The sequence below is a fragment of the Falco cherrug genome, chromosome 1 (genome assembly GCF_023634085.1).
Source record: "Falco cherrug isolate bFalChe1 chromosome 1, bFalChe1.pri, whole genome shotgun sequence".
NCBI lineage: Eukaryota > Metazoa > Chordata > Aves > Falconiformes > Falconidae > Falco > Falco cherrug.
In genome coordinates this window covers 69,756,133-69,783,612 of record NC_073697.1, presented here as the reverse complement: position 1 = coordinate 69,783,612, position 27,480 = coordinate 69,756,133, and the positions used below count along the sequence as shown (strand labels likewise).

General features: G+C 41.3%; 1 protein-coding gene and 1 long non-coding RNA gene across 4 annotated transcripts in view; one reads left to right on the top strand and one right to left on the bottom strand.

Moving 5' to 3' along the window:
- The window catches only part of ARHGEF38 (Rho guanine nucleotide exchange factor 38), a 36,325-nt gene extending 16,819 nt beyond the window's left edge, over nt 1-19,506 (top strand). The window contains exons 4-14 of the mRNA XM_005437319.4: nt 515-662; nt 3,636-3,653; nt 8,097-8,296; nt 8,808-8,941; nt 10,564-10,668; nt 11,864-11,986; nt 14,399-14,719; nt 16,325-16,465; nt 17,594-17,792; nt 17,970-18,229; nt 19,008-19,506. Coding sequence (XP_005437376.1) covers nt 515-662; nt 3,636-3,653; nt 8,097-8,296; nt 8,808-8,941; nt 10,564-10,668; nt 11,864-11,986; nt 14,399-14,719; nt 16,325-16,465; nt 17,594-17,792; nt 17,970-18,229; nt 19,008-19,193 — 1,835 coding nt within the window. The 3' untranslated portion in view covers nt 19,194-19,506. The remainder of the gene's footprint in view (nt 1-514; nt 663-3,635; nt 3,654-8,096; nt 8,297-8,807; nt 8,942-10,563; nt 10,669-11,863; nt 11,987-14,398; nt 14,720-16,324; nt 16,466-17,593; nt 17,793-17,969; nt 18,230-19,007) is intronic.
- Nucleotides 656-16,405, bottom strand: LOC114015362 (uncharacterized). Of its 3 annotated transcripts, none has more exons than XR_008730174.1 (4): nt 16,311-16,405; nt 15,564-15,633; nt 4,228-4,371; nt 656-1,561 (listed from the first exon to the last, which is right to left on the bottom strand). It is a non-coding gene; the product is annotated as an uncharacterized LOC114015362 (long non-coding RNA). The 3 variants fall into 3 exon arrangements; XR_003559248.2 differs by lacking the exons at nt 656-1,561; nt 4,228-4,371 and adding exons at nt 11,980-12,119; nt 12,855-12,932; XR_008730175.1 differs by lacking the exons at nt 656-1,561; nt 4,228-4,371 and adding an exon at nt 11,980-12,932.
- Nucleotides 19,507-27,480: the final 7,974 nt, after the last annotated feature.

The window sequence follows — 27,480 nt, the reverse complement described above, 5'->3', positions numbered from 1 at the left end:
CCATTTCAGGATTTTGCAAAACAGATAAAAGTGAAATGGCTAATGGGACTCATTATTCCTGTTATAACCCATTTAAGTTCATATTTAGTTAAAAAAAAAAAAAGTCAAAAGGAAAATTAACAGGCTTACATTCATCCCTCCTGCCAGCCCACACCACAAAAATGGTCTCCTCTTAACAGTTAAGCTCTCCTGTGTGGTTTCCACTGAAGGGGCATTAAGCTGGAGCAGTGAATTAGGGGGTTGTGTGTGAAGGGGTACAAGGGGTAGAGATCTCGTGCCTTTTCCTGAGGGATTTTTTGTGCGTTAACACTGATATAATGGTGCCTGGCTATGACAAAGATGAGCAGCTGAGAAATACATGTAATAAATAATGCACATAAACACGCAAGATCATTTCTAAGGGAAGTAAAGTGGAAGCCAGCCTTTTTAGCTCACGGCTAATGTGGTGGAATAATAAAACTCCTTCTGAGATGCTGTTGTCTGGCTTGACACGCTTTGTTTTTCTCCTTAACAGGGGAAGTGTTCTTGCAGATTAAAGGCCCGCTAGAAAACACATATAAAATCTATTGCTATCGCCATGATGATGCACACACCATGCTGGAATCCTATGAAAAGGATGAAGAACTGAAGCAGCATTTAAGAGACTGTGTACAGTCCTTAAAGTAAGATCTTTTCAAATGATGATTTCTGTCCATAGTCAGCTGCCTGGCAGGGAACATTTTAAATGGATGTAGATGAAAGGTCCCCTGTAAATCCAGAGTTTTATGAGGCTTGCTGGAAGCTCTGGCTTATGCTGCTTTCATGAAAAGATGACAAGCCAGGGGCCGTGATTAGAGTTCTTTCTAAGATGGCCAAAAATAGTACATGGAAAGTTGTTCTTCCCTTAGCTTCAGTGCCCCATACTGGCAAAAAAATGCTGCATCATATCATGGGCTACTGGGAACACCTTGCCCAGCTCCCAGGAAACTTGCTGCTCCTGTTTTCAGCAAATCTATTGCCTGAATTAAAATAGCCTGTAACAGAGCTATTCACGTACACTGGTGTTTCTGGGTCCCTGTTGCACCGCCCCAGGGACCTGGAGTGGCTGTGGGTGCTGGACACCTCATGATGGGAGTATTTGAGACCGAACAGTGTTGGAGCAAGCTGCCAGGTCCCACCACTGGAAGGTGCTATGTGCCGTCAGCTCCAGTGCCAGCCCCTCAGGGAAATGTGTCAAGAACTGGGGGTACCACAGAATGATGGATCCATCTTTCCTCCAGTGTAGCTTCCTCCTGCAGCCAGTCGCAGGAACCAGCTCATCCACTCGATGGATCCCCTTGCCCCCTCACTTTCCAAAAGCACCATCACACAGAGCTGTCATGAGGGAACGCGCCATGGTCTTTCAGATCAGAGGTCTAGCTCCAGCTCCAGGAAAGGCCCATGCTACATGCTTGTAGGAGAGATGTAAAGCTGTCACAAATAATGCAGCGTACATCAACAACTGGTATTTCAACAACACCCCTGTTAGTGATCGGTCTGCAGAGGTGTGTTAAGACGTAGGAGAAGTATGTCCAAGTGAAATCTGGAAGGAGCGGTGGAGGAAAATATTAACAACCTTAAAAGAAAAATGTTCACCTTGAAGACAGATTATGTCGAAAATAAGGCTTATTTTGTGAAACATGTCCAGTTATTAAATACATAACAAAGTATATGTGCAGGGTACTTAGGTTTTAGCTACATGAGAAGTTAAAGAAATAGATATTCATATCAACTCAGGCTTTCAAGCTAAGGGATGGCCAGGTATCTCCCCTAAGGGGGTGTTTTAGTTGCTGATGCCTACAATATTCTCTTCTGGCTAATCAAAAGAAGCCACTACTGTCATTCATTAATCCCTGCTGCTGAGGCAAGGGGACATGGAAGGAAATAAAGATAGTGTCCACATACATGCTAGTGTGGATGCTGCTACTTGAGTTCTAGAGCCGGCAAGAGGAGCTCCTGTTCCAACATCACAGCTGGGATTTGTGAAGGATATTTTGTGTTGGGCCATTGTAGCCTTTGCTAGCAGGAAGTGACCAGGCCTTCCTCACAATGAAGCCATGTTTTGTCTTGTTCTTTCCTGATTAGACTTTAAACAGGAACCGACAAAAAAATGCACTGGTGCATGTATACTATGCTGTGCTTTTCCCCAGTGCCTAAACACCACAGCCAATTCAACTACTAAGACCTGAAAGTGCACACCCAAATACAGAGTTGTGGGCACCTAAATCTGTTACTACTGACTAGAGAATACTTGCCCTAGGAAGAAAATTATGCAGCATTTTTACGAAATAAGTTATAGGCTGTTTTCCATTGTGAAGACATTAGAAGTGCAGGGGCTGGTGACTATTCTTGAAAAATGTTTATGTCTTAAATAATTCTTTTTTCTTGGAAACAATATTTTTCCATTTTAAAAAAAAAAATTATAATGGCCTAACATTACTAGGGGCTTCTGTTTCTCAGCTGAATAATATCTGCCATGTGAAAAACAAGTTCTACATCAGAAGCAATTTGAGAGTGGCACTCTGCACATCTTTACAGACAAATCAGATTTAATTAGCCATGCTGAGATTCCTATTCCTCCTGTTGACTGAAGAGGAAAAATTCCATCCCAAAATGTAGGTGTCTGCCTTGGAGACATGTGCAAATCCAGATTCTGTAGAGTCCACTGTTACAGCAGTGATTATGCAAACGGGGGATGTTGTTTACTAGCTTAGCCAAAGAAATGCAGCTGGTAAAAATGAAAGGATGCTGGCAACTACCTGCTCTGCTTTCAGCCTGAAGTTGCTTGGTCAACTATTACAGGGGCAGAGGGACATTATAAGCACGCCAAGTGCTGACAGTGCAGAAGCTATGAAAGCACCAGCTTCCAGATGCTCAGTTAGGCACCGTTGGGCAAGGAGATAAGAGTTCAGGCAGTCAAAAAGCAGTGGCTGACAACGTGATGTCAGGAAAACCTAACACAGAGACTGAGCAACATTTTTGTTCTCTTGCATTTGAGTGAATTCATACCATAAGGAAAATATTCTATGCACATGTTTGCATGTTTCCAAACTACAATTGTACGTTCCTGCTGTTTTCAGTATATGTATCAAACACCATCCTCCTCTGAAGAGGTTTCAGTTGACATGTAGCCTACAAAAAACCTAACAGCTTCTTTGATTCTGTATCTGAAAAGGCTGAAATATATTCTTTCTCATTTAGAAATACACTTCTATTTAAAGGGAGTAGACAGGAATGCATGTAAAGTGTAATAATGATATGTTTAATGTTACTTTTTGTATTAGAGACTTGATGTTATTTACCGTTGTTGGCACAGTGACCCAAACTTCCTTCTCTAACACTGTTAGGATAAGACTGGGTCTTATAGCCAAAGCCAGGTTTCTGACAATCCTTTCTCATTTGGGGCTGTCCTTACAAAAAGATACAGGGCCAGATTCACCAGTACCCTCTGGTTGTTTTGTGCAGTTCTGCTGACACATAGCAGCCATAAACCTAAGCTAACTGGCCAGTTATGGCTGCTCTGTGTCACTGAAGTGTATCTGAGAATCTGGCCCTCGATCTGTATAAATTCTTTTAGGAGGAATCTAATATATGTTTTGTTTTCTTCTCTTTTTCAGAAAGATATATGAGGAAGAGTAAGTACTAGAAGCCTTTCCTACATGTAAAATAATCTTTAAAATATCTATAATTTATCTTCAGTATGCTTAAAACTGTAGATGTGGCAATTTTAAGAACACAAGCCTTTTGTGTCGGTGTAACCCATAGATTTTTCCAGGACATATGTGATAAAGACTCTCAGTTTTAATTTTCCTAAGCCTATCTAGTTTTATAATTACCACTGTACTAGCCTGCCATATCTTTCAAAACTTATGGTTTATGAAGCTACTTAATTTGGTTACTAATTGATTCAGACCCCTTTATTATCACTTCCCTGTCTCATAAATGTGCTTAGAGAGCTCTGAGGTCTGCAGGAGTGCATGTCAATAGCATAGTGTCAGTCTTCAAAACTCAGACACTCTGAAATCATCTTGCAGAGGCCTCTGTAGACCTGCTAGAATATGAGAGGTTCACAGGTAAAGCTGTTTCTGAGGTGATGCCCCTTTTGGTAGCCCTATATGAAAAGTCCACCTTAGGATATTCCCTCTGACAGTGGCTGGAAGAACGTGAGAAAAGAACAAACTCATTGCAACACTTTGCTAGAATACTCACCCAGACACTGAAAACTTGTGGCTAAAGGATTTCTGTGCCAAATGTGACATCTTTGAAAAGCTGTAAAGGAGTGTTTACCACAGCTGCCGTTTCTGGACATCCAGCAGGCTGGGATCATTGAAATACAGCATCTCTTGAAGTTACCTGTAGGGAGAGGTCAGAGGAGGGGTTAGCTGAACTGAAGAAAATAATTACAACTCCAGACAGGAATGTTAAGAGAGAAAAGGGGAGCCAGTGTGCTCTGTGTGGGTAGGAGAGGAACATCTGTAAAGCCAGAGAATCTGTTAATCAGTCAGTCACACATCGTAAGTAAAATCTGTGTAAAATACACTTTGAAGGATTTGCATGTTGGAATTCTGCAGTTGGGGTTTTCAAGTTGTAGACTATGATAGGAAATAGTTTTTCTGCATTTTGTTTTGGTAAGGGACATTCTTGTATACTCCTGTCTCCCAGGGAATGGGGCTTCAAGAGGAACAAAATATCTAGAGAGTCACAATAACATCATGTGAGAAAGCAACACGTGTGGAAATAGCACAAGACTGGCTGCTCTGCCTTGTGTATCCTGATCAGAAATGAACGCCTAGTTTCCTCCTTCAAATGGCTTCCAGTGGAGTGTAGGATACAACTAACTTTCTGAGTTTAAACTGGCTTTTATAAAGCTGTGCAGAGCGCGATGAGCCAGGTTTAGTTGTGGGACCCTCCCTGAGCTTGGCTGCTTGCACAGTGTGATGGTGTTCACCTTCCCTGCTGACCAGCAGGGCACTCAGAAATGCCATCACCTGCAACTCAGCTTAGAGGTTGCAGAGCCTCGGCAGCCCTCGGGCAGGACTGCACCCAAAAATCTGGTTCATGTTGAACTGGAAAATACAGTGTAACTCACCCTCAATGGTCTGTGAGGTTGCTGCTCCCAGACTGCTTTTCATTCAGCCATGATCAGGGAAACAATTACATGAATACCAGACAGGGCTGTCCTTTGCTAGCAGCTCAACAGGTTACATTCTGCTTGGCTTAACAACTGTGCAGCCTCAGTGAATTCCCTGGGTTTGCCCGAGAGCCTTACAGCGCAGTGAATTATCTGCCCTACATGCCTTGTACTAAAATGAACTCACGCACAGTAAACCACGAAGCCCGAGAATTTAAGCCATGCTGCAGCCTGTGGTGCCCACACACCATTTCAAAACCACCAAGCTGAGTGTGACACCAGCCTCAGCCCTGCGGTACCACATCGGCTATTGTGTTTGGCACTGGACCCAGCTGCTGGGTAATGACAGCGAGTGAAACAAGATCCTGAATCGCCTATCTTTGCATAGCTCACCACCCTGTGTGTTTTAAACAGGTGGGAATCCTTCTGCATTTGTGACTTTGTTTTGAGGAGGGAAGGAGGAAGGGTATGTTGTAAAGCTCACTGCAGTTAAGCCAGCTGCATTTACTGCAGAGCTACAGTGCTAATTTGCAATGAGATTAGTACAGCTACATGTGACCTAGAATACTTGCTAAACTCACAATAACATGGGGGGAAGGCTGAAGGAGCATCACAAATGAATTATCAACTTAATTTTCTGCACAATAGATGTCACAAGCCGTTACTCGCCTGTTTCGGTTGCGTGGCAGGGCTGTGTCCTGCCCCGGTGCCCAGGTGCATCCTAATGGGGCACACTGCAAATGGGACTCGTCCAGGGAGAGTGGCTATCATCAGCTAATCTTGCTGGGGAGAATTAGATGAGTTGAACTTTGTGGCATTTCGTGCCCCAGGGAGTCATTATCTTATAACAAACCTACTATCTCTCAAACCATATTGCAAGACTGTGTCATGCAGATATGCGAACAGAGGGCTGTTTATCACTTGGGCAGCTGTCCAAAGTGCAACTATATAAAGAGAAGACACTTGAAGATTTTTCCATTCATGAGGCAGCTTTATAGATTTGCATTCATGGGGCTTTTCAGAGAAAACAATAACAATTTAAGATTTTTTTTTCATTATTGCTGCCAGAAGCTGAAAAAAGGGAAAATAGCTCTCTATTTAATGTAGGATACAGGGAAAACGAGGGGGATTGAAATGATGAGAAGGTTTGGGGACATCAAGAAGCCTTAAAAGGCATCTACTGTTAATTTTTTTTCGTGCAGAACTTTTTTACAGATAATGCCTGTGTGAGAGAGATGGTTTAAATATGCAGATGTCTCTTCTCAAAGGCATTCAAATTGTTAATTAGTCAGCAGTAAGGATTGGCTCTTGTACTTTTTATACATATAAAAGTGGGAATGAAAGCTTTTTTATTTTTCTCTTTTACTCTTCCTGCTGCACAAAACAATAGATGTCAGCCTGCAAAACCAAGTGGCTGTTCCCTGTTTTTTGTACTTTCCTTCTACATTGCGTTTGTTATTCCATCTTTCCATATGCAGAAATCCTTCTTTGCCTAGCATTAACTCTTGCATGGTTCACATCAAGCAACATTTTTTCCCTCCAAAGCAGCCTTTTCGGGCATGCAAATGGGAAGCTTGCTCTGTTTTACTGCCCTTCACACTGTTACCGACAGCTCATGCTCAGTTTCAAAGGGGAGGTCCGTGAGTTGCAGGTGGTTTGTGCCAGCACTGGTGCTAGATCACTGTCTGGACTGCTCAGGAGTGTGCTGTAACAAGGGGAGACAAGGGACATGTCTGTCCCGCTGCTGGAACCTCAGTAGCAGCTGGCCCTGGCCCTCGGGCTTGGTCACCTGGTGTTACCTAACCCGGGGAGACCCCATGTTTCTACCAGCCGTGTGGATGGTAATGAAGGCACGTGTGGCTCCGTCCTGCCCTTCCCTGTTTTCTTCCAGGCTGTTGTGACAGCCTTCAAAGTGCACAGCCTCTCCCCCTTCAAGCCTAGAGAGCGTGAGCAAAGCTTTTGTTCAGAGCGGAGCATGGATTCAGCTGGCTGGTAACTGCCTTGCGTGGGGGCCGGAGAGCTCGGGTGGCCTGGATGGGCTGAGCCGTTTGGGTGCCTGGGGAAGCTGCTCCGCTGCCCCCACCAAGCCAGTGGGGCTCGAACCTGGAGCCACAGAGCATCCCTGTGCCAGTGCTGGAAGCTGTGACTTTCCTACCCTCATTCTGCCACCCTAGGCAGCTGCCTGCTCTGCCTTCGTGTAAAGTGACTTCCAGCAGGTTGGATCAAGCCTGGGTGAACATCCTGTATGTTCAGCATTTCTCCAGGCCAGATCCGGTACCTTTGGAAGCTCAGGTATCCTTAGAAATAACCCACTGGCAGACAGCAAAGAAAAAGCACAGGTGAAAGACAGTAAAACTTGAGGGTGGCTGTGTAGAGCTGGGAGGTGGTGTGAGAAGGGATGCAGCCCTGACCATGAATGGGCGTCCCATTTACTTGCAGCAGAGATGTTGCAATTTTAAGCCTGAGGGGCTGGAGGAGGATGTAATAGCCTCACGCAGACAGTTTCTCAAACTTCCTGTTATTTGTTCTTCCACCTACCATCTCCCTTCCTGGGTGTTTGTGGTGTGTAAGTTGTACCGCATGCACCCTCAAGACTGAGTGGGACAGTTTCAGAGGTAATGTCTAAGCAATAGTCTAGAGGGTTGCTGAAAACACAGAAAACTCAGACCTGGTATGTATTTTTCATTGAGGGGGCGAGAGGAGGGTTTCGTTTACAACGGCCCTTGTTCCCTGACAGATGTAGCTTATTTTTTTACTCGAGGGGTAATTGTACTTAAGTGACTATGACTCAGTGCAAAGCACTGCTCTGGTTTTGATATTTTCTGTAGCTGAATGTTCAACTGAAGGATATAAAAGGCAGCATGTCTAAATGACTAGACAGAAATAATAAGTTTTTGTCTTCAAGGAGTTTCTCCTTATGTGACAATTTTTTTTGTATAAATTATAGAGGAAAGCCAAATCTCACGGACATGGGATCCCTGATGATCAAACCAGTGCAACGGGTGATGAAATATCCCTTGTTACTCTGTGAACTCTTGAATTCAACTCCTGCTTCTCACCCCGACCACAAGGTGCTACAAGATGCCCTTTTTGCTATGAAAAACATTAATGTGAACATCAATGAACTTAAAAGGAGGAAAGACTTAGGTAAGAAAAAGGCACAGTAAGTTCTGTCTTTTTAGGTTTGGGCTGGCAATTATAAGACAGGTTTCAACTCCAGTCATATCGCTACAACAGCTTTGGCTGCTGCTAGCCGAGCTTTGTGATACGCTGGGTTTTAAGAAGGTAACAGATGCCTTAATGTCACCTGTCCTCATCCAGCTATGTTATCTGACTGGTAACTCCAGAAATACAAAAATGATGAAAGAATTCATCCTTGTTCATTGTCCCTAATGCAGTTGCAAACACTGCAACATAATTAAGATGCAGTAATAGCAATACTTCTTATAGACTTGCCACATTGAAGCCCTAACTTCATTCTTCCCAAGGCTAGTGTTGATAACGGGTTTTTCATCATCTCAAGCGTTTTCACACAAGATTACAGCAGGTGACATCAAAGTGTCTGCTTTCAAATGGTTTCATATTTGTGTGCCTGTCCCTGTGAAAAGCCCTGCAAATACAGATTATTAGTGTCATGAAATTCTCTCTCTCTCTGCAGTGCTGAAGTATAAGAAGAATGATGATGATGAAACCCTTAAAGAAAAGTTTTCCCGACTGAATATCCACTCCATTAGCAAGAAATCCAAGAGGGTCACCAGTCACCTGAAATTACTGACGGGGGGAGAACCTCAGGTACTTACTCATCCAACTGCTGATTTGCATTGGCAGCTTCAGTTCTGCTTTTGCACTGGGCATTTTTAAAAACAGGTTGGAAATGGAGTTTGTGGTGTTGCTTTTTTTCTGTATTTTTTATAAAGTCTTTTTCTGACTGTCACAGAAGACAGGAAAGATCTCTGTGATTGAAATAGAAAACAACGTAATGTGTTCTCCACCTTTTCCTTTATTATCTAAGAGTTTCTCAAACTTCTGATCTTCACCAGAGAGGAAGTGACTGGTAGTTTTGTAAAACTGATCCTGAGTTCGATGCTTTGTGGGCAGACTGGCAATAGTCATTGTCGGTGCTGAGAACGTGTCCGGTCTGTCTTGCTCTGCAGTGTACCATTCAGGTTCCGAACACAGGAGGAAGATGAGCACTGCTTCGGATTAGGAAAGGCCATGGTGTGTGTAAGGACTTGGAACTGTCAAAACTACCAGAGGCAAAGAGCCCTGTGATAAGTCTGATGGGTGTTGGGTAGCCAAAAATAAAACACTCCTTCATAATTTCTAGGTTGTAATTCAAAACCTAGCAGGATAAACATTTTCAGGAAAGCTTAAAACTAAATCTCAAAGAAAATCAATTACAACTGACCTTGAGAATGATATCCAGTGCACCTCACTGCATGAGATGGCTGATTACACAAGGTCACTTGCCTTTCTAGATGTGACTTTACAAGCTACGTGCCATTTTTTCCTAGTTTGTTTTTTATCAGTGTTTTCCCCCTTTCTCTGACGCAAACTACCCACATTTATTTTTTCTGTTCATTTATTTGTACAGTGGAAATTTTTGTATTCAGAATGGGACACCAGCAAGGCTATAAAATCAGAGGAAAACAGGGAATTAAATTTGATTAAGGGGAGATGTGATCTTTTTTCTTTAGAAGCTTGGTTTTTTGTTTTTGTTTTGTGTTTGTTTAAGCTTAAAACATCTGAGAATCATTTTAGAATCTCCTGCTTAATTAGACTAAGTTCCCAATTCACATCTCTGAAACATGCTGTGACCCTTACAGCTGAAGACGAGACTTGATATTTCTCAAATTCCTCAAGTAAAAGGTAGGCTGGAATACTGAAATAAACGTATTTTCAGTTTTTTTTTTCTCCAGCTAGCATAAAAAAAAAAGTAGTACAAACCTATTTCCAGCGACTGAGGTCTCCGGCTGAGGCTGGCATGGCTGTAGAGGTAACAGCGCCCCCTGCAGCCTGCCTGCGGGAAAGCGCTCCGGCACCACAAAGAAGCACCCAGGGGACTAACGCCACGACATCAAAAATATCTTACAATTTTCACCCCTGTTTCCTCAAATGGATCAACAATATACAGAAAATAAAGAGTTCTGTTGGCACACGTAGGTGTGCTTGTAATAAAGCAACTCCCTCCTTCCAAAAGGATTAAAAGTTAAATTCTCTGTCACGTTGCCCCGTGCCTTTGACTTTTCTTGGATTAAAATTAGAGTTTGGGAGAATTAGGGGCTGACCCGTTCTGTTTGCAAAGGGAGGAGTTCAGGGAAGGTTTGGTGTTTTTTCAGCAGTGCTCTGGATGTTTCTTTCATTAGCCAGGCTCTTCTGGACTGCCAAAATAACAGTGCAAACATCTATTTTAGGTGAAAGATGAAACTTTTAATAAGGAAGAAAAGTTGTTTCGAAGTTTAGAGAAGACTGTGAAATTGTGCATGAAGAACATTTCGCTCTCCTCACAACATCTACAGGTGGGTACAGGCCTTTTTTGAAACCTGTAACCACAAACCATGTCCATAACCAGTTTAGCACACATTTATGCCACTGGTTAGGCAACACCAAAATATTTATAAGCAGGCCTGTTTACATCAAGATATTAAATAAATGAGCTGTGCTGCTGCTGCATTACTGAGCCCATGGCAAAGAGGTTTTGAAGCCCACACTTCTGGATTTTCCCCTTTGCACAACCAGGCTCTACAGAGACCCACAAGCGCAGTACAGAAAAGCAATTGCTGTCTGGTGGCACAGTTAGGACTTTCAGTCACTGTGTAAAGCTGTCATACGGGTCAGGCACATCTGCTGCAGTGAAGCACCAACTGCTCCTCATTAAAAATGGAAGAACCGAGTTGCAGCCACATGAATTAAAATGTCCTAAAATACATATCCTGGATGTGAAGAGTCCTTCCTAGATCCTGCTGCTACGTTGTGTTAAGGGTGTTTGCATTAGGTGTATGAAGTGCTTAAGTGCTGTAAATGTCTTTGCTTTAATCCTCCTCTCCCAAGATGTCTGTTCGTTTGCAACTTACCAACTTTTCCCTCTCGTGGACAAATTGCCAACTTTGTAGATGACATGAGGCCCTTCAAAGTGTGCCCAAACCAGACACAAAGGCTGTTTGGGAGGTGGGTAAGATCGATAGCCAGCTGGCCAGAGCTTATTGCAAGTGCACCTCATTTAGTTCAGCAAATAGGGGAAGGCCAGTGAGCTCAGCCGGCAGGAGTTGTTGCCTGGAATGGTGTTGACAACTCCTTATCCAAAGAGATGCACACTTCATTAAGATTAAAACTCAGAGTAAGTGAAGTACACTGCTGTAGTCCTACTTAGTCCTCCAGAAGAGGCCTTTGAGGGTGCATGGGTCTTGAGCTGGTTTCTTGCTGAGGAGTAGCTAAGTTCCAGTGGGACATTCACTAGGTTGGGGCATAAGTTTTTCAGTTGAACATTAACAACTTGATTCTTACATAGTTTACACTGAAAATAGACAAAACAGGAAAATATTATTACAGGAAACAATCCCACAATGGCTGGCAACTGCACAGCAACTGCACAGGTGTCACAGATGGAAAATATTTCTGATTCCATCAGTATTACTGCAGTATCTGCATGAGTGAATGCAGTATATTAAAACAGATCATAATGCAGTTTCATCTTCCTACAAACTTCTCATTTAGGATTCCATACATCTGGCTGCACAGAATATAACTGGGCTTCAGGAAATCTTGCAAGACAAAGATGACAGTGTCAACAACTGTTTGAAAAAACAGAACAACACTGCAAATCTCTGTGAAGACCTTGTAAGTTTATGCAATGTCCACTGTTACACAGCTATCTGTACGTGTGAGAAAACAGGGCTATGTGGGAAAGACAGGAAAGAGCAAAAACATAGGAATCCATTGGGAAAGATGAATGGGGTTTTTTGTTCAGTTTCTGTAAGAAAGAAGATAAAATTCAGTGTAAGTGCACTGTGTTTTCCCTAGAAGAGCTAAAGAAAACTTTTCAATCTAAATTCCTGGCTTTAAACTACAATCTTTGTGCTAAATTGGCGTGTTTCATCTAAGGTTTAGACAAGAGCAGCAGATCTTTGCTTTGCTACTTTTGTTACCAACACACAGTTTTAGAACAACTTTTGTGATCTTTGTTGCACTCGTGAACTATTAGCTCCTGGAATCACAGATTTGTGAAAGTCCCAGCTGTATTTCAAATAAGTTACTATCCTTCATACAGGGAAACCGTGAAAAATGTGAATATAGCCCATGCGAATTAAAAAGCAATTAAAAAAATAAAAAAGGGAATAGTTTTTCAACTCGTCTCTTGCTTTCAGGGTCCAAGTAAACTCTTAATGCCTGGCTCTACTAAGATAGACTAAAATGTCTCTTCAGAATGGGGAAGGCTGCTTCTTCAATTTGCCTAGGCTGGAAAAATTCAGAGGTGGAGGTTTTCCTACACTTTTCTAGGTTTGTGCTGATTAAAATACAGCCATTCGATCCTTTCCAAAAACCGCAGAGTTTGCCAAGAAACAGAAGGATCTTTGACAGACCCCATCCTCTGAGATAATGACAAGGAAGTGAGATGTTGTATTTCATTTCCTCTGAAGTCCCTGCAGTTGAAAAGAATCTCAAAAATTAATATCAATAATCAGAAAGATATTTTCAATGTCTTTACCAGAAATAACTGCATAAAGTGCAGAGGAGTACCCCTCTATCATTGCAGAGGTGAGTGTGTCCAGTATGGAAGATGTCCCTATATTCAAAAACATCAAAGAAGAGAAGAAGCCATTCAACAATAGATGAAACAGAAAACTTTTTTTCAGAAAAACTATTGTAACTCCTATTGGCTCATGACCCAGCTATTCTGAAGGTCTATGTAATTAAAAAAAGCCAAAACCCCCAAAACTTAATCTTATTCGTTTTTAACTATACATATTGTTATTAACCTTGTTAATTTCTACTTTTTATCTATTTATTTCTGTGTCTTGGATTTCCAAGATTACAAGGATTCTCTATCCTATCTGCGAGTTTTTTTAAAAAAGCTTTTGTCCTGACATTGCACAATGAGTTGATTTTCTCACTGAACAACCCATAGCGTTATTCATATGTTGTCCTGGAAGGGTATTATCAAGGGAGATCTCAACAATGGGCTCAGGTTAGTATTTTTATTTCTTTGTGCATTTGTCAATAATGAATACCTTCCTCTGTCATTATATTTTAGGGCAGAAATCCACAATAGCCTCTTTTCTTCCAGAAATCAGGTCCAGCAGCTTGGAAAAATTGTTTTCTTAATTTATCAAAAATTGGTTTTCTAAACACAGCCCAGTTTTTCAGGTGGAAAAGAAGTAGGAACCATCTAGCCAGTGTACATCATCTTGGCCTTGGAAAAGCAATTCTGGTGCTAGGATGGCTCCATCCTCAACTGTGGTGTGTTACAGAGGGCAGAAGGACAGCTGCTTTCTTATTTTCACATTCAACCCAACAACTTAATTCACGTAGGACATCCAAGAGCTTCAATATGATGATGAGTTTCACTCACTACAAGCCTGTGCTGTATTTGAACAAGTGACTTACAACAATAAATTTTATTTCATGCAATATTAATCCCTTGAGACAATTAGAGACTAATGGAAAAGTCTGAGAAAGACTTTGTTTTTTTACCAGGTGTCTAATTTCGTTGATTACTACAGATAAAACCAACAAGCATAACATAATTTAATCAAATCAAGTGATTGTTTGTGTTTGCTTAAACAGGAATTGAGTTACAGCTGTTTCAGGGTGTGTGTGTGTGTGGGCAAAAAAAAAAAAGCTTTGATAGCATTCAAGGCTGCAAGACTGCCATTTAACAAGACTCCATTGCCTCTAGACTGTATAGTGGCATGGGCCTTCCAGTGATAGAAATCCCAGTTTTATTGGACCACTTCACCAATCCTTGCCCAGTTTTTCCTCAGCAGTAACATGCTGAGGGCAGTACCTCAGGCTGCATGCTCCAAGGGACCATTACCATTACCAGACACTTCATGCTGCAAAACTATTACCTGTCTTTTGCAGTGCTGTGAAGGAGATTCTAACTCCTGCTAGACCCTTGAAGCTGCCTCTGACAGCAATGCTTTGTGAAGAGCAGCTAACAGATTGCTTGATAGGCTGCCTTCAGGCTTAACCTGTTACTGGGTCTGAAGGACTGTCTGATACAAGTAGGTCTGTTTTATACCTTTCCAGATGGCTCAGCTGGACAAGCTTGTTTTGACTCCTCTCTCAGCCCTACAAGCCTTGTTTTCAGGCCCACAGAAGCTCATCCAGAAGCGCTATGATAAGTTGTTGGACTACAACAGTTACCTTCAGAGGTCAACAAGAGAAGAGCTGGACCTGGCAAAGAAAGACTATGAGGCTCTAAATGCACAGCTAGTGGAAGAACTTCAGGTATTCAACAGAGCAGCCAAAAAGATTGTGTTGAACTGCCTGCATTGCTTCATCACCCTCCTCAGGAATATTATGTCTGCAGCACTTCAATCAAATTCTGCTGTGGCGGTGCCTGTTCCAGTAAGTACATTAGAAACAGGTGTAGGTCTGCCTTTATTTTCTTTTTTCTTTCTGTTTGATTGACTAAAGTTATGTAGGACACCTACCTACAATCTATACTGATTTTGTTTGTTCTGCTTAGCACAGTCAGGTTTGGGGTTTTTTTTTCCCTTGCAAGCTCAGTAAAAGTTAAATTCTGAGCTCAAGTTTTGTCAGGCCTGGACTTTCCATTGAGAATGATCCTAATGCAGCTGTTCCAGCTGTTACACTGATAATAACAACAAGAACATCACAGTAAGGCAAAAAGGAGGGAGCTACAAGCATTTTAGTTTTTGTTTCTTAGCATTTACCCTGAGTAGCCCAGAAAACACAGGAAGATCAGTTCTAAGAAAGCACGTGAACTGTTGCTGCTAGACCTGCAGTGTCACAGATGATGGCAAGAGAAACAAATTCGGAGATCTGATGAAATAACTTCTGTGAAAAGCAAGTTGCTTTTAAACCCAAAAATGTTGCAGAAGCTCCTGCAGACATGTCTAAGCAGTAAGGAATAGCTTCATCTATGTTGGCTTTTTTACAAAGTTCAAACCAGTTCACTTACGTAGCCAAAGGTACCAAAGTCTGAGGTACCAAGGTCTGAGCTACGCAGAAGGGCATTAGTTCCTCCAGCCCACTCTACTCTTTCTGGGCACTATGATCATTACCTGAAGAATGAAGCTGAGAAATTATTCTTAATTTGTGTGAAAATCACAGCGTTTCAGTTTTGCTGTACTTCTGCCTAGAGGACTTGAACCCCCTGAGAAACACAGCTGCAATAATCCAAATCCACTCACCTGGATTGGAGCAAGACTCTATATAGGAAACTTACCGTAGTGAGGCAATTCTGGAACATTCCTTTCCATCAAGGCCCGAACACAGCATGTTATAGTCAGGGGCAGCTGAAAAATTAAGAAAGCAAGATCAAGATCAAAACATAGAGCTGAGCTGCTTAATGGGAAAATGAAGGCTTTCCTGCGTGAAGAAATTGCATCCCTGTAATTTGACGATTTTATGTTTTGAAAGCTGTTGTGTCAAGCAGTTTTCTGTGAGGCTCTGCCTACAAAATTACCTTCTTTTTCTATTTTATGTTTACATCAGCAAATACACTTGTGGTTAGGCACAAACCAAAAGCACTTACCCATTGCCACAGACAGAGCTTCATCATACTCAACGATTTTTAACCTGGTGGCAGCACCTACTTGCACAAACACGCAGCTGTGGGGTAAGCTACTCCAAGCCTTGCAGCACATTGGCCACTCTGATAGCTGCTGAGATGCACATTTGCATCTGAAAGCAGGTGGCTCAGTAGCATAAGTGCAAGGCTGTTCATTTTCATCACTGTTTAGAATATTATTTGGTGATTTAACTTAAATTAGTATGTCTTTTAAATCTAATAGCAATCAAACTTTCTTTAAGCAAGGACCGACCTTTTCTTCCCATCTTGTACTTAGCACACTACGGCTCTGCAGAAAATAGCAGTAACTTGTCAGATTTCCTGACTCTTAGCATTCAGCCCACTAAACCAAATCTGCTCTCTCAAATCTCCTTACCATTTTGTTCACGTGATCTAACCCACCTTTGTGTTTGCAGCTGTCTTCCTCAAGCATCTGTGAAGTGCAGAATCAGTTGATGGAGGAGGTTCACAAGCTGAATTTTGTAAAAGAAAACAGCAGTGCAACCTTTATTGAGAGAAAATTGAGCTTTGAAAAAAAAAAACCTGCCCCTTCTCTGGTGAGTACTACACATTTGATTTGTGTATGAAGCATCCTCTTTTGATTGCTTTTGATTCAAATCCATTTTTAGGCCACCTAGAGGTTTGGGCTTGGTCTCTTCATTGGGACTCTGAATCAGGTTGTTGGAATGAAGCTCTTCCATTGACCAGTAACCTCTGAAGATTTTTCACTCTTTTTTTCAAGTTATTATCTTGAAATTCTCTCTGATCACCCTTAGGTCTTTAAGCACATGTTAAGTCTAAGGTTGTATATGTAAACTTCCATTACATCTTTGTTAAATACTTCTACAGTGCATCTTAGTCTTCTAATTCAGAACTTTTTTTTTCCCCTCTTCTTCAGCTGTGGTTATGTGTACTGGTATTTACACACATATACACACACATACACTCCCACAGCTGAAGATTCAAAAAATCCACCAGGAAATCTGTGTCCCCCTGGTTCCCAGTCTTATTAGACATTTCCAGAGCTTTCAGGAGTCTAGTTTACACCAAGATAAAACCTCAAGTGCAGATTTAAAGGAGAAGCTGAAGAAGCTGTAGGATCCATTTTATCGTCAGTAAGGATTCTGTGGTACGTTAGGATCACATTGATGTGCGGTACCTCCCTCCCTGCCCTCTAACCAAGCTCTGAGTGAATATGCTTCCAGCAGTTAATGGCACCTTGCCCTTATTTAATGATGCAATTTCACACAAAAAGCAGACTATTTGGGTACCACTTGATTTTTCTGCGTTATCATGCAAGTTGCTATGTGACCTTAGCACACTTCAGCTGATTTTTGGATTATGCTTTTTTTTTTTTTTGTGATATTACATAGGAATTCAAAGATCATTGCTATGGAAAACCAAGCAAATGACAGTTCACATACAGAATAGGCCTTTATCAAAATTCCTACATTTCTTTAAAATCTACCCTTTATTGCTCACCTATTAATATTTCAGTTGGACAGGTCCTTGCTGCATATGCAAAGGAGGTTTGGTTACATATAGCTGCGTAAATAACTCCTTGATCTGTGTGTAGAAGTGTAGGGTCCATTGCCACAAGCAGCATACACTTGTTTTTGTACATCTGTGTTGCTCTAGAAATGGCCTCAGCATTATTCCCGGTGAGTAGTATTTTTGCTTTTCAGCTTGAACCCACACATCAAACAGAAGGCCACAGGTCCAAGCTGTTGTCTACGTACAGCACAGAATTGCTGTACCAAGCTAAGCGCAAGTGCAATGCCACGCAGGAATTTGATATTGATTTACATGAAGGAGAACTGGTGGCTGTTGTGGAGCAAAAGGACCCCTTTGGAAGTACAAGCAGATGGCTTGTTGACACAGGAAGTAAGTTCTCTGCACAAACATCCCAATAACAGCTTCCCTTTGGGATATTGATTTCTTTTCATTCCGGCCCCATCTGTTTGCCTCTGTCATACTGACAGCTGCATAAAATGGTTGGTTTTGAAATGGTTTTAGCAGTATTTTGCTGTTTATTTTCTCTTTTTTTGTTCTGGTGTCTAGTCCTTAAAGGGTATGTGTATTCCTCCTTCCTGAGGCCTTACAATCCAGTCAAAACACAGAAGGACGTAGCAGAAAACGGCTTCGGTGATGACGATTTTGATAATATCAGCCTCTTTGTCTCTTCACGGCCCTCTGCTGACAGCAGCACAAGAAGTCAGGGGCACAAAAAGAGTGACAGCAGCTCATCTCTTCACTTCTGTGAAAATCCCACAGCTAATGGCACAAGGACCGATGCTTTTCAGGATACGGATGATCACCATGTAAGTATGATACGTGCTGTGCCTATCTTCTCATTGTTCCTACTTCAAATCTAGAATTATACTGCTTGTAACTTCAATGGTTTCCTTTTACACTAGAAAAGACTGGCACTAATCTGTCAGTACAACATGGGAATTCATTATCCTCTGTTCTTTGCCTTTCTTAAATTGCTATAAGGTAGGAAAAGATTATCAGTTAAACCGTGAATTGCCATCCTGTGTCACCTAAAACACACTGTTGCAGTACCCCACCCCATGTACAATGCCTCAAGGTTCTCCCTATGGAGCAGGAACCTGCAAAATAGCTCAGTTTGGAGGATTTTTTCCACTTAATGTTGACAAGAAAGCTGTAGTAATGCCGATCAGCAAGGCACAGAAATGACCTGTGTGCCACATTTGAGTACTGGAGCTTTAGGAAAGGTGATTATGCCTAAGGAAACCTTGCTGGAAAATTCTCCATCCAATCCAAGGCAGCTTGATGCGACAGAAACAGGCACTTGGTGTGAGCTGAAAACCTTACTAGTGTAGTAAGGTGATGACGTCTCAGAGCTTGGTTTATTCCACCCCAGCAGAATTTTCCAGATCCTTCAGTTTTACTTTTTATCTTGGCCCTATTCATTGTAGTCTGTCTAGCAACTACAGACCATGTAGTTGCACACTGGTTTGTTTATGTTATTACACATTTTCTGAATACAGAATTCACACTAATACACACTGACAAGATAAAATGTGGCTACATGTCTGAATTCAGATTTTTACTTTTGTGGCTTTCCTTTTTCAGACCTTCTATGCTGTTTATGCATTTCAAGCAAGAAATGATCAGGAGCTCAGCCTTCAGGAGTACCAGAAGGTTAGGATACTTCGGTTTTCTGACCTAAGTGGCAATAAAGAATGGTGGCTAGCAGAAGCAAAAGGTCAGAAAGGATATGTACCATCTAATTATCTCGGGAAGATGACATACGCATAGGAACAGACAGGCCCATTGAGCCAGTTTCTCTGAAGTAGACAGAATAATCACCTATTACAGTTTGCAGCAAGCAATGGAAACTCACAAGTGAATGACAGAAGCCATAGTATCTGGTACAGCACACAGATGATATTGAGAACCTCCATCCTCCAAAAGCCATCACCTTGTCAAGACATTGAGGTGGAAACATTTAATGGGAAGACTAATTCTGAGTAACATCATGAAGAGCTTTTCTATTACCCCATAATTTTCTCTCAAAGCGTCCCACATCAAGAGTGAACCTACAATTACAAATTGCAGCTAAAATTACATTTTTCTTCCATGATATTCAAGCATGATATTCAAGATTAAGAGAATTAGCCTTGAAAATGGACAAATTGAAGTCTTCCGGGATGCTGTAGTTCAGGCTGAATTGTTCCTGAACTGCTTTCTCAATGAACATAGACACATCCTAAAACTTGAGCTTTTTTGTTTGTTTTCATCCTCAGCCACTTTTGTAATGAACCTTTTTCTCAGTAAGAAAAGAAAAAAGGGTTCAATTTTTGTAGGAAACATTTCAATTTCAAACCTACCAAATGTGGTGGTGCCAATGGGTGGTTCCAGGGAAGAAGATATGTTTAGTTCAATATGGAAATGGAGGGAAGGAAAGAGAGGGCACAAGAAACAGGTACTGTGAAATAAAGAAGTTATAATTTTCAAACTAATTACACAACTACTTTATACGGTACAAACCAGTTTGTAGCAATATGAAATTGCCCCAGGTTTGCAATTCCACATACGTCTCCACACTAACGGCTTTATAGTGCAAGATCTGTGAAGTGAAACAAAACCCGTTTTATCAGACTTGGGACATTTATTAAAATGAGAAAAAAAATAATCCAGCAGTGCCTTTCAATGAATATTAACTGCCTATCTGATTCCTTAGGTCAGATATAGGGATCATAACACATAGTGAATAAGCTAGGACTTAAGATGCATCAAAATTTTTCTTCCAGGAAAAAAAAATAAATCATCATTCTCAAAGTTCCTGATGTTAGATTGGACGGTGAAGAATGTATCGATGGGCTGATTCACTGTTTGCAGAATTCAGAGTCAAAAGCCCTGTATTTTGCTAAAGTATCTTCAAAATGGTTGAAGCTATTTTAACAAGTTAATATAGTTCATGTTGGATCTTCAGTGAGCATACAAAGCAAGAAATCCCAAGGAGGATCTGAAAGTCAAGTGGTACTTCTTTAGGTTTACTGACTAAGGCAATCCTTAGGTCAGGCTGGTGCCCTACACTTGAGCTAGGCTGAGCAGTGATGTAACATCTCATTGCTATTACCATCAATAACTGAGTGTTCAGTGCAGTTGATTTCAATACAGTAATGCCTAGGTCCTCCAGTGGTAAGTGGGGACCTTCTCATGCTAAGCATTGCAAAAAGGACACAAAAAGTATATGCCTGCATCTGACAGTGTAACTGAAGGTAAATTCCTGTCAGGCATTTTCTGTATTCCTGCATAATTGCTTATAACTGACTGTCTATTAAAATGGAAACACTATTAAAGTTAAGGGGGGTGGTGTGTGTGTTGCTGATCAAGGGTATACAGAAATTGTTCTAAAACTTTTGTATAAGTTTCTGCTTCCTATAGTTGAAGTGTGGAGTATGAAGATGAAATGATTCAAAACCCCTACTGAGGTGTAATAGGAAATCACTTGTCAGCAAAGAAAGGATGAGAAAAGTTAGGGCAGTTGATGCAAACAATAGTTTTTGCTACACTAATGAACCTACTTTCATTTTCTTCAGTGTCCCAAATTTTCGTATTATTTCCCTAAAAGGTAAAGCAAGTTCTCAATCTTGCTCAGAAGTTCTTAAGTTCCCAGAGATGGACTTTCAGAAACTGGTATGTGAAACTCTGTGAACTACTGCAATCCAAAAAGCAGTGATAACAGATAATGTATTTTGCATAACTGTACATCACCTCACACATTTAAATTCTGCTGTTTCCACAGCAAGCAAAAAAGATTCTAATTAATTTTATTAATGGATGTATCTGTTTTTATGGAAAACTTTGCCTATAGTTAAATGAAGAAAATAAAGCTCTGGAGAGGGAGTACCAGCTTGGAAGAATGGACTGAAAGACTCTCCTCTACTAAGCTTGCACTGCTTTGGCTTTTATATTTTAAGATTTTGGGGAAGATGCACACAAGAAGCTTTTCAGTATGTCTTACAATGCAGAATATTTTATTTGGAGATGATCTATACTTTGCAATAGTTGAAACAGTTTTAGAAATGACTGAATTATACTTAATAGGCTTAATGCAGTCATGTAAGCACAATGATGAAGATTTGTATTTCAGACAGTGAAATTCATTGAAGGCAAGAGTCAGGAAAAAAAAGATTCCTGAAGTCTTAGCTCTGAGAACTCAGCTTGAGTCATAGGGAGAGCTCTGATTTTGAGTGTTGGGTACACCTGTGAAAAATCAGGCTCTGTGAAGGTGTCTCAAAGCGTACTCAAATGCTGCTCTCCAGAATATTCACTAGCTATCCTGAAGTAACAAGGAATGAAGGATGAAATATACTGGAGCTGGCAACCTATATTTCATTGAACTTCTGTGAGACTTGGAAACTCCTTGTAGGCCATATGAAATCCCAGTGTATGGTTAGGACCCATAGTAACTTTTATATTGTGGGGTAATTTGTAAATCTTTATTACAGCCTTGTAACTTGGGATCCAGGAAAAATGTAGTGCTTTACTTCATTTCAGAAAGTCAAAGTTTTAGCTGTTATAATGTGATATTACAGATATACTGCAAAGTTTTATTTTTGTTTAAGAGATGAACGCAAACCACAATTGCTCTTTGAAGATGCTCTTTGAATCTAAATCCTTCCTAAATTAAGGAGATTTACAACAATTTGTATCAGGCTCAGACAAATTTTTGTTAAGCTTTAAGTACTAGAAACTGAGTTGTTAGGGCTCCAGAAATTCTTAAGAATGTGCAATGCTTTTCAACTGTTTCTTTAATGTAGAGAAGGTTACAGTACTCTTAAGAGTTTTCTTATTCTGATTAATGACAAAACTAATTTTTATTTTGATTGAAGCAGGGTCAGGCTGCAGTTTAATGGACCCATCTTGCATTTATTCAAATATGCATTTTACTTAATTGAACCATTGTAACAACAAGCATGTACAAGTACTTCCAAGATTGGGTCCACTCAAACTGAAGTGTTTCTTCATTCAGGGAGTATTTTTAAGTGTTGTCATTGATAACCTGGAACCCAGAAAACATCCAAGTCAATGAACAGCAGTCTCTGGCTCTGACCTCTGGCACCTGTGTGCTTCACCATCTTACCTCTGCTTGGATGATGCCTGTGAACTTTAAGCAAGGATTCGCCTTTTCAATGCAAACACAGATTGAAGAGTTACTCCTGACTTTTCATCTTAGGAAGCTTCACTGAGTAATTACATCCTCCAAACACGAAAGTATATTTTTGCTGTCATTTTAAGACAGCTTGTAAAAATGCAGATATGTGAAGTGGACCTAACAGCTGCAACAGGAAACATAGCCATGACAATCCTTGTGCCTGTGGATCTATTACTTACAATTCCTCTTACAATACTGTTTGTTCAGAAATGGTGAAAAAATCTTATTCTAAATTATTGTAATAATAAAAATCTATTTTCATAATTATCAGTTTTTTTTTAAACAGTATTTTTTCCAGAAGCAGAGCTTTATATGCTATCCAAGATCTGCCTTCTATTGTGAACTATAAAAAGCATCACTGTAAAATTAGCAGAGCAGAGGAAACAGGCAGTTGCCTCAGGTAAAACGCTGCATTTCTAGCATGCATCCTAGCTTATCTATCAATATATTTTGTCAAACACTATGAAAATACTGAGTAGATCTCAAAATACACTTCAAGTTTCCCCATGCAGCTTAGTCCTGTTCTTTTCTAGCTGCTCCTGAGGCTGTGACCATTAATTACTGCTGCATCCAGCCAGAGGTCTGTCACGAGTTGTAGTAGATAAAAGCCCGTGTTACTAAAATAAATTACAGAACTTTGTGTTAGATCTTTCCTCTTAGATCCAGGTATTGCCAGCACCCCCCTAACCCAGCCAGAAGGAGGACTCATGGAACCAGAGTAACCTATTGTTTTAAATTACCAAGGGTATCAGAATTTGGGCATCAATGAAAAAATATATTTAAGTGGAAGTAAAACATTACCATACTGATTTATAAAATAGATAAGGAAAGTCAAGTAAGTATTTTTATAGTAAATCCCAGAGCAGTATGGTTTGGGGATGAGGTACGCTTCTCATAAATCAGAAGGGCCTTTCTACTTTCTTCCCTGTACTAGATTCCTTCCCCTGACGTGCAAATTCAGTCAAACAATCCTGTAGAACAGACTCCTTTCCTGAAAATACAGTTGTTAATTCCATCCTAACTATAACTTCAAAGCAGAAAGCAACTGTTCCCTTCAACCTACTGTTTTGCAGCAGTGCCTACCTTACATATTCAACTAAACAACTGATTTAGAAGACCAGGTCTGTGCTGTAAATCCTTCCTGATATAATACTTCAAAGAATCACAATCCTAACTGACGTTTTTTTTACCAACAGAAAGACTTTTTGTTTCATTTAGGAAGCTGGGGAAATTTACAGTGGAAGAGTCTTTTGGCGTTACAAATTGCAGCTCTTTTGCAGATTTTGCTAACACAGTAATATCAGCAAGTCCAGCTAGACTTGGCTTTATTAGAAGGAAAAAACAGGCACATATAAAAGGTATACTATAAGTTATTTTCTTCTAAATGATTAGGAGATAACCTACAGTCAACCTCTGCCAGTTACAGATGTAAAAACATCAGGATATACTTGAATCAAGTCTCAGAGGTATTTTAAATGGCACTAGCTACCACAATTTAAAAACAAAGGTGAACTTTTTCTGCTTTGTTCACCCCATACATGGTGCCTAAAGTAACCTGCACAGTTCCTATTAAGATCCTGAACGCTCTCAAGCAAAACTCTATGTATATTCATCAGAGGCAAGATAAAGGCAGCTAGCACCTTGAACCTTCCTGTGGGAGCAGGTTTTACCTACTAGAGTGAACACTTTACATAAGGATGCTCTAGCATTAAAAGAATCTATCTTCACATTCTACTTCATGGCATTAGCAACATTCTGATTAACATTCAGGAAGAAAATATGCCTTCTGTTTGCTAATGGAAACTGCTGCAGTGTGTTTTCCTACTATACCACCATTCAAAACCTTTTGTGCTAGAGAGGAAGAAGGATGGGCTGATCATAAAGCAATAAAAGTTGTGGATTCCTCCTCCTCATGCTGTTATTTTTATATCGTCCTGGAAGCTGCAGGCACTACAAAGACAAAGGCTTTCTTTTTTCCCTCCGCAGGAAGTAAGAGTTGAAAAAGTATGCAAATTCTCCAGGTAGCTGAGGCAATCCTGAGTAAATGAAACTATTCTTTTAGATGCTTAAAAAAACCTTAGCCTAAATCTTAATTGGGGAGAACAGAGAGATGTGGGAAATAGGTGATGTATCAAGCTTTACACATGCTTAAAATACAGGATGGCTAAGAAAAGCTGTAGCTTTCACCTGCCTATGAAAGTCTGTGTGGTAGGCTGAGCTTAGCTGGATGTCAGGTGCCCACCAAAGCCCCTCACTATCACTCCCCCTCCTCAGCTGGGCATGGTGGAGAGAAAATAAGATACAAGTCTCATGGGTCAAGGTAAGGACAGGGAGAGATCATTCACCACTTACCACTGTGGGCAAAAGAAACTCAACTTAAGGAAAGTTAATTTATTACCAGAGCAGGATAACGAGAAAATAAGAACCAAATCTTAAAAACACCTTCCTTCCACCCCTCCCTTCTTCCCAGGTTTAACCTTCCTCCTGATTTTCTCTACCTGCTCCTCCCAGCAGCACAGGGAAACAGGGAATGGGGGCTGCGGTCAGATCATCACATGTCTCTGCTGCTCCTTCCTCCTCACACTCTTCCCCTGCTCCAGCATGGGATCCCTTCCACGGGAGACAGCTCTCCATGAACTTCTCCAACACGAGTCCTTCCCCCTTCATGAACCGCTCCAGCTGTGCAGTCCTCCAGGAACAGACTGCTCCAACGTAGGTCACCCCCAGGGGCACATGTCCTGCCAGCAAACCTGATCCAGCACAGGGTCCTCTCTCCACAGGTCCTGCCAGGAACCTGCTTAAATATGCTATCACAGAGGCACTACCACTGTTACTGCTGGGCTTGGCCTTGGCCAGCGGTGGGTCCACATTGGAGCCAACTGGCATTAGCTCCATCTGACACAGGGGAAGCTTCTAGCAGCTTCTCACAGAAGCCACCCCTGTAGCCCCCCTGCTATCAAAACCTCGCCACACAAACATAATAGAGTCTAAGCTGATTTCATGTTTAAAAATGCTACGTTCACCACAGAAGGAATGGAGAGAGGATTGCAGAGTGCTGGTCACAGACAGCAAGAGTCAAGATAATTTTCTAGTGCTCAGCCTGAACCAGTTCTTGTGAGTCAAACAACCTGGAGCAGCTGGGACAAAGAGAGGGATCACAAGCTGTGAAGAACAGCTCAGGGGTGCAAGTGGAGAGCTGGAAGACCTGATACTTTCTCAACTACCTGTCTTAGTCATGGTGGTAAGCATAACCTATGGGTGGCTGGGACAGATTTGAAGGAGTGTAACAGAACCCAGCAGGATACATGGAAATAGCTCGAGGGGCACTTGCGGTTGTAAGAGCTAGGTCTAGTCAGGAAAACGTCACAGATGCCTCCACAGGAAGCTCCCGAGAGGCAGTCACAGCGCCTACAAACTTCCTTTGTAACAGCATCTGGGCTAAACGCAAGACTGCTAGGGCTGTAGAGGGCTTGTGTTCTGCAAAGCGAAGACAGACAAAGCTGATCCCACACAAGGGCCCGAAAGTGGAAATTTAATGTATTCAGCTTGAACAATACCCACACATACAAATTCCTCTTTCTCCTCCCTGCCCCCATTCAAGCTCATTATATCATTAGCACTTAGGCAGAGGACCCAAGATGCCAGTAGGATACAAATCACCTTGGACACTACTGATGCCTCAATGCACCTGTGTCCTGGCACTGCTTCTCTCTTGTAATAATCCCATGGCATCTGCTTCATTTGCTCCTGGAACTGAGACACTAGCACAGATACACCAGTTCCCATAAAAGCAAAACATGAACGCTCATTTTCACACAGGGCTAAAGGAATATATTCATCTCTCTGAGCAGTCCTTCCTATTTGAAAGTCTATGCTATTACAAATACTGTAACGGCTAACATAACTTACATCAGTATTTCAGACACTTGCAAATCCACAAGGGAACTAGTAGAGGAGGAAAAAAGGAAGTCTGTGAGTTGAGGAGAAAGGAAGACAGTTTCTGAATACTTCTACCCCCTGCCCAAATCAAACAAACCCTTCATCCCATGGATGCTCTGGGAGGGACAGTGGTGTATTAGGATCCCAGTTCTGGGTTACATAGATCCTAATACTTGGCCTCCCAAGTTCCAGAGCCTGGCCTTTGTACCTTCAGACACTGTTGGCAGGCTAGCCAACCTGAAATCCAAGCAGGGAGCTTGCTACAGGTCTTAGATTAATATGAATCTGACACTGTGCCACATCAGAATTGGTGAGGTGATATGTAATTTTTTCCTCCAATTACAACTCAAGGGATAAAACAGGTACCATAATACAGCTGGTTAATATGAGTCTCCTAGCATTTCTTTGTGAATGTATTTTTGCAGCCAGGAGACTGGAATTAGCTTCCTATAAGCTTAAGACTCTTCTAAATCTCTAACATGTCCTGGCCCTTCTCTCCAGATTGCTTCTGGAAATCCACCTCTTCTTCCCAGGATTCAACCCATCTACATACCAGCCTTGAAAGATCCAATGCCCATATCCAGTTAGAAGTTCTGCAACGCTTGCTAGTAAATTCAAATACAGGGTCTTCCAGTAGATTTGGGAAAGCATGCATGAGCAGAGTGTTCCATCTAAAACACAAATCACTGGGGGGACATGGAAAGAAACTTCTAGAATATACAGAATCCATTTGCTACTTTGAGTATCATGAAGGAAGACATGCACATATTTCTGTTTCTATCTCCTACAGAAATTGCTGGAACAGGTTTTCCAACTGATTTCAAAACTTACATATTTTTTAAAAAAGCAACAACTCCCTCTCCTTAGAAACTAACCAACAGGGCTAGAAAAGTGTTTTTATCTATCTGAAGTATTCAACAGTGACCAACACTATCACTAACT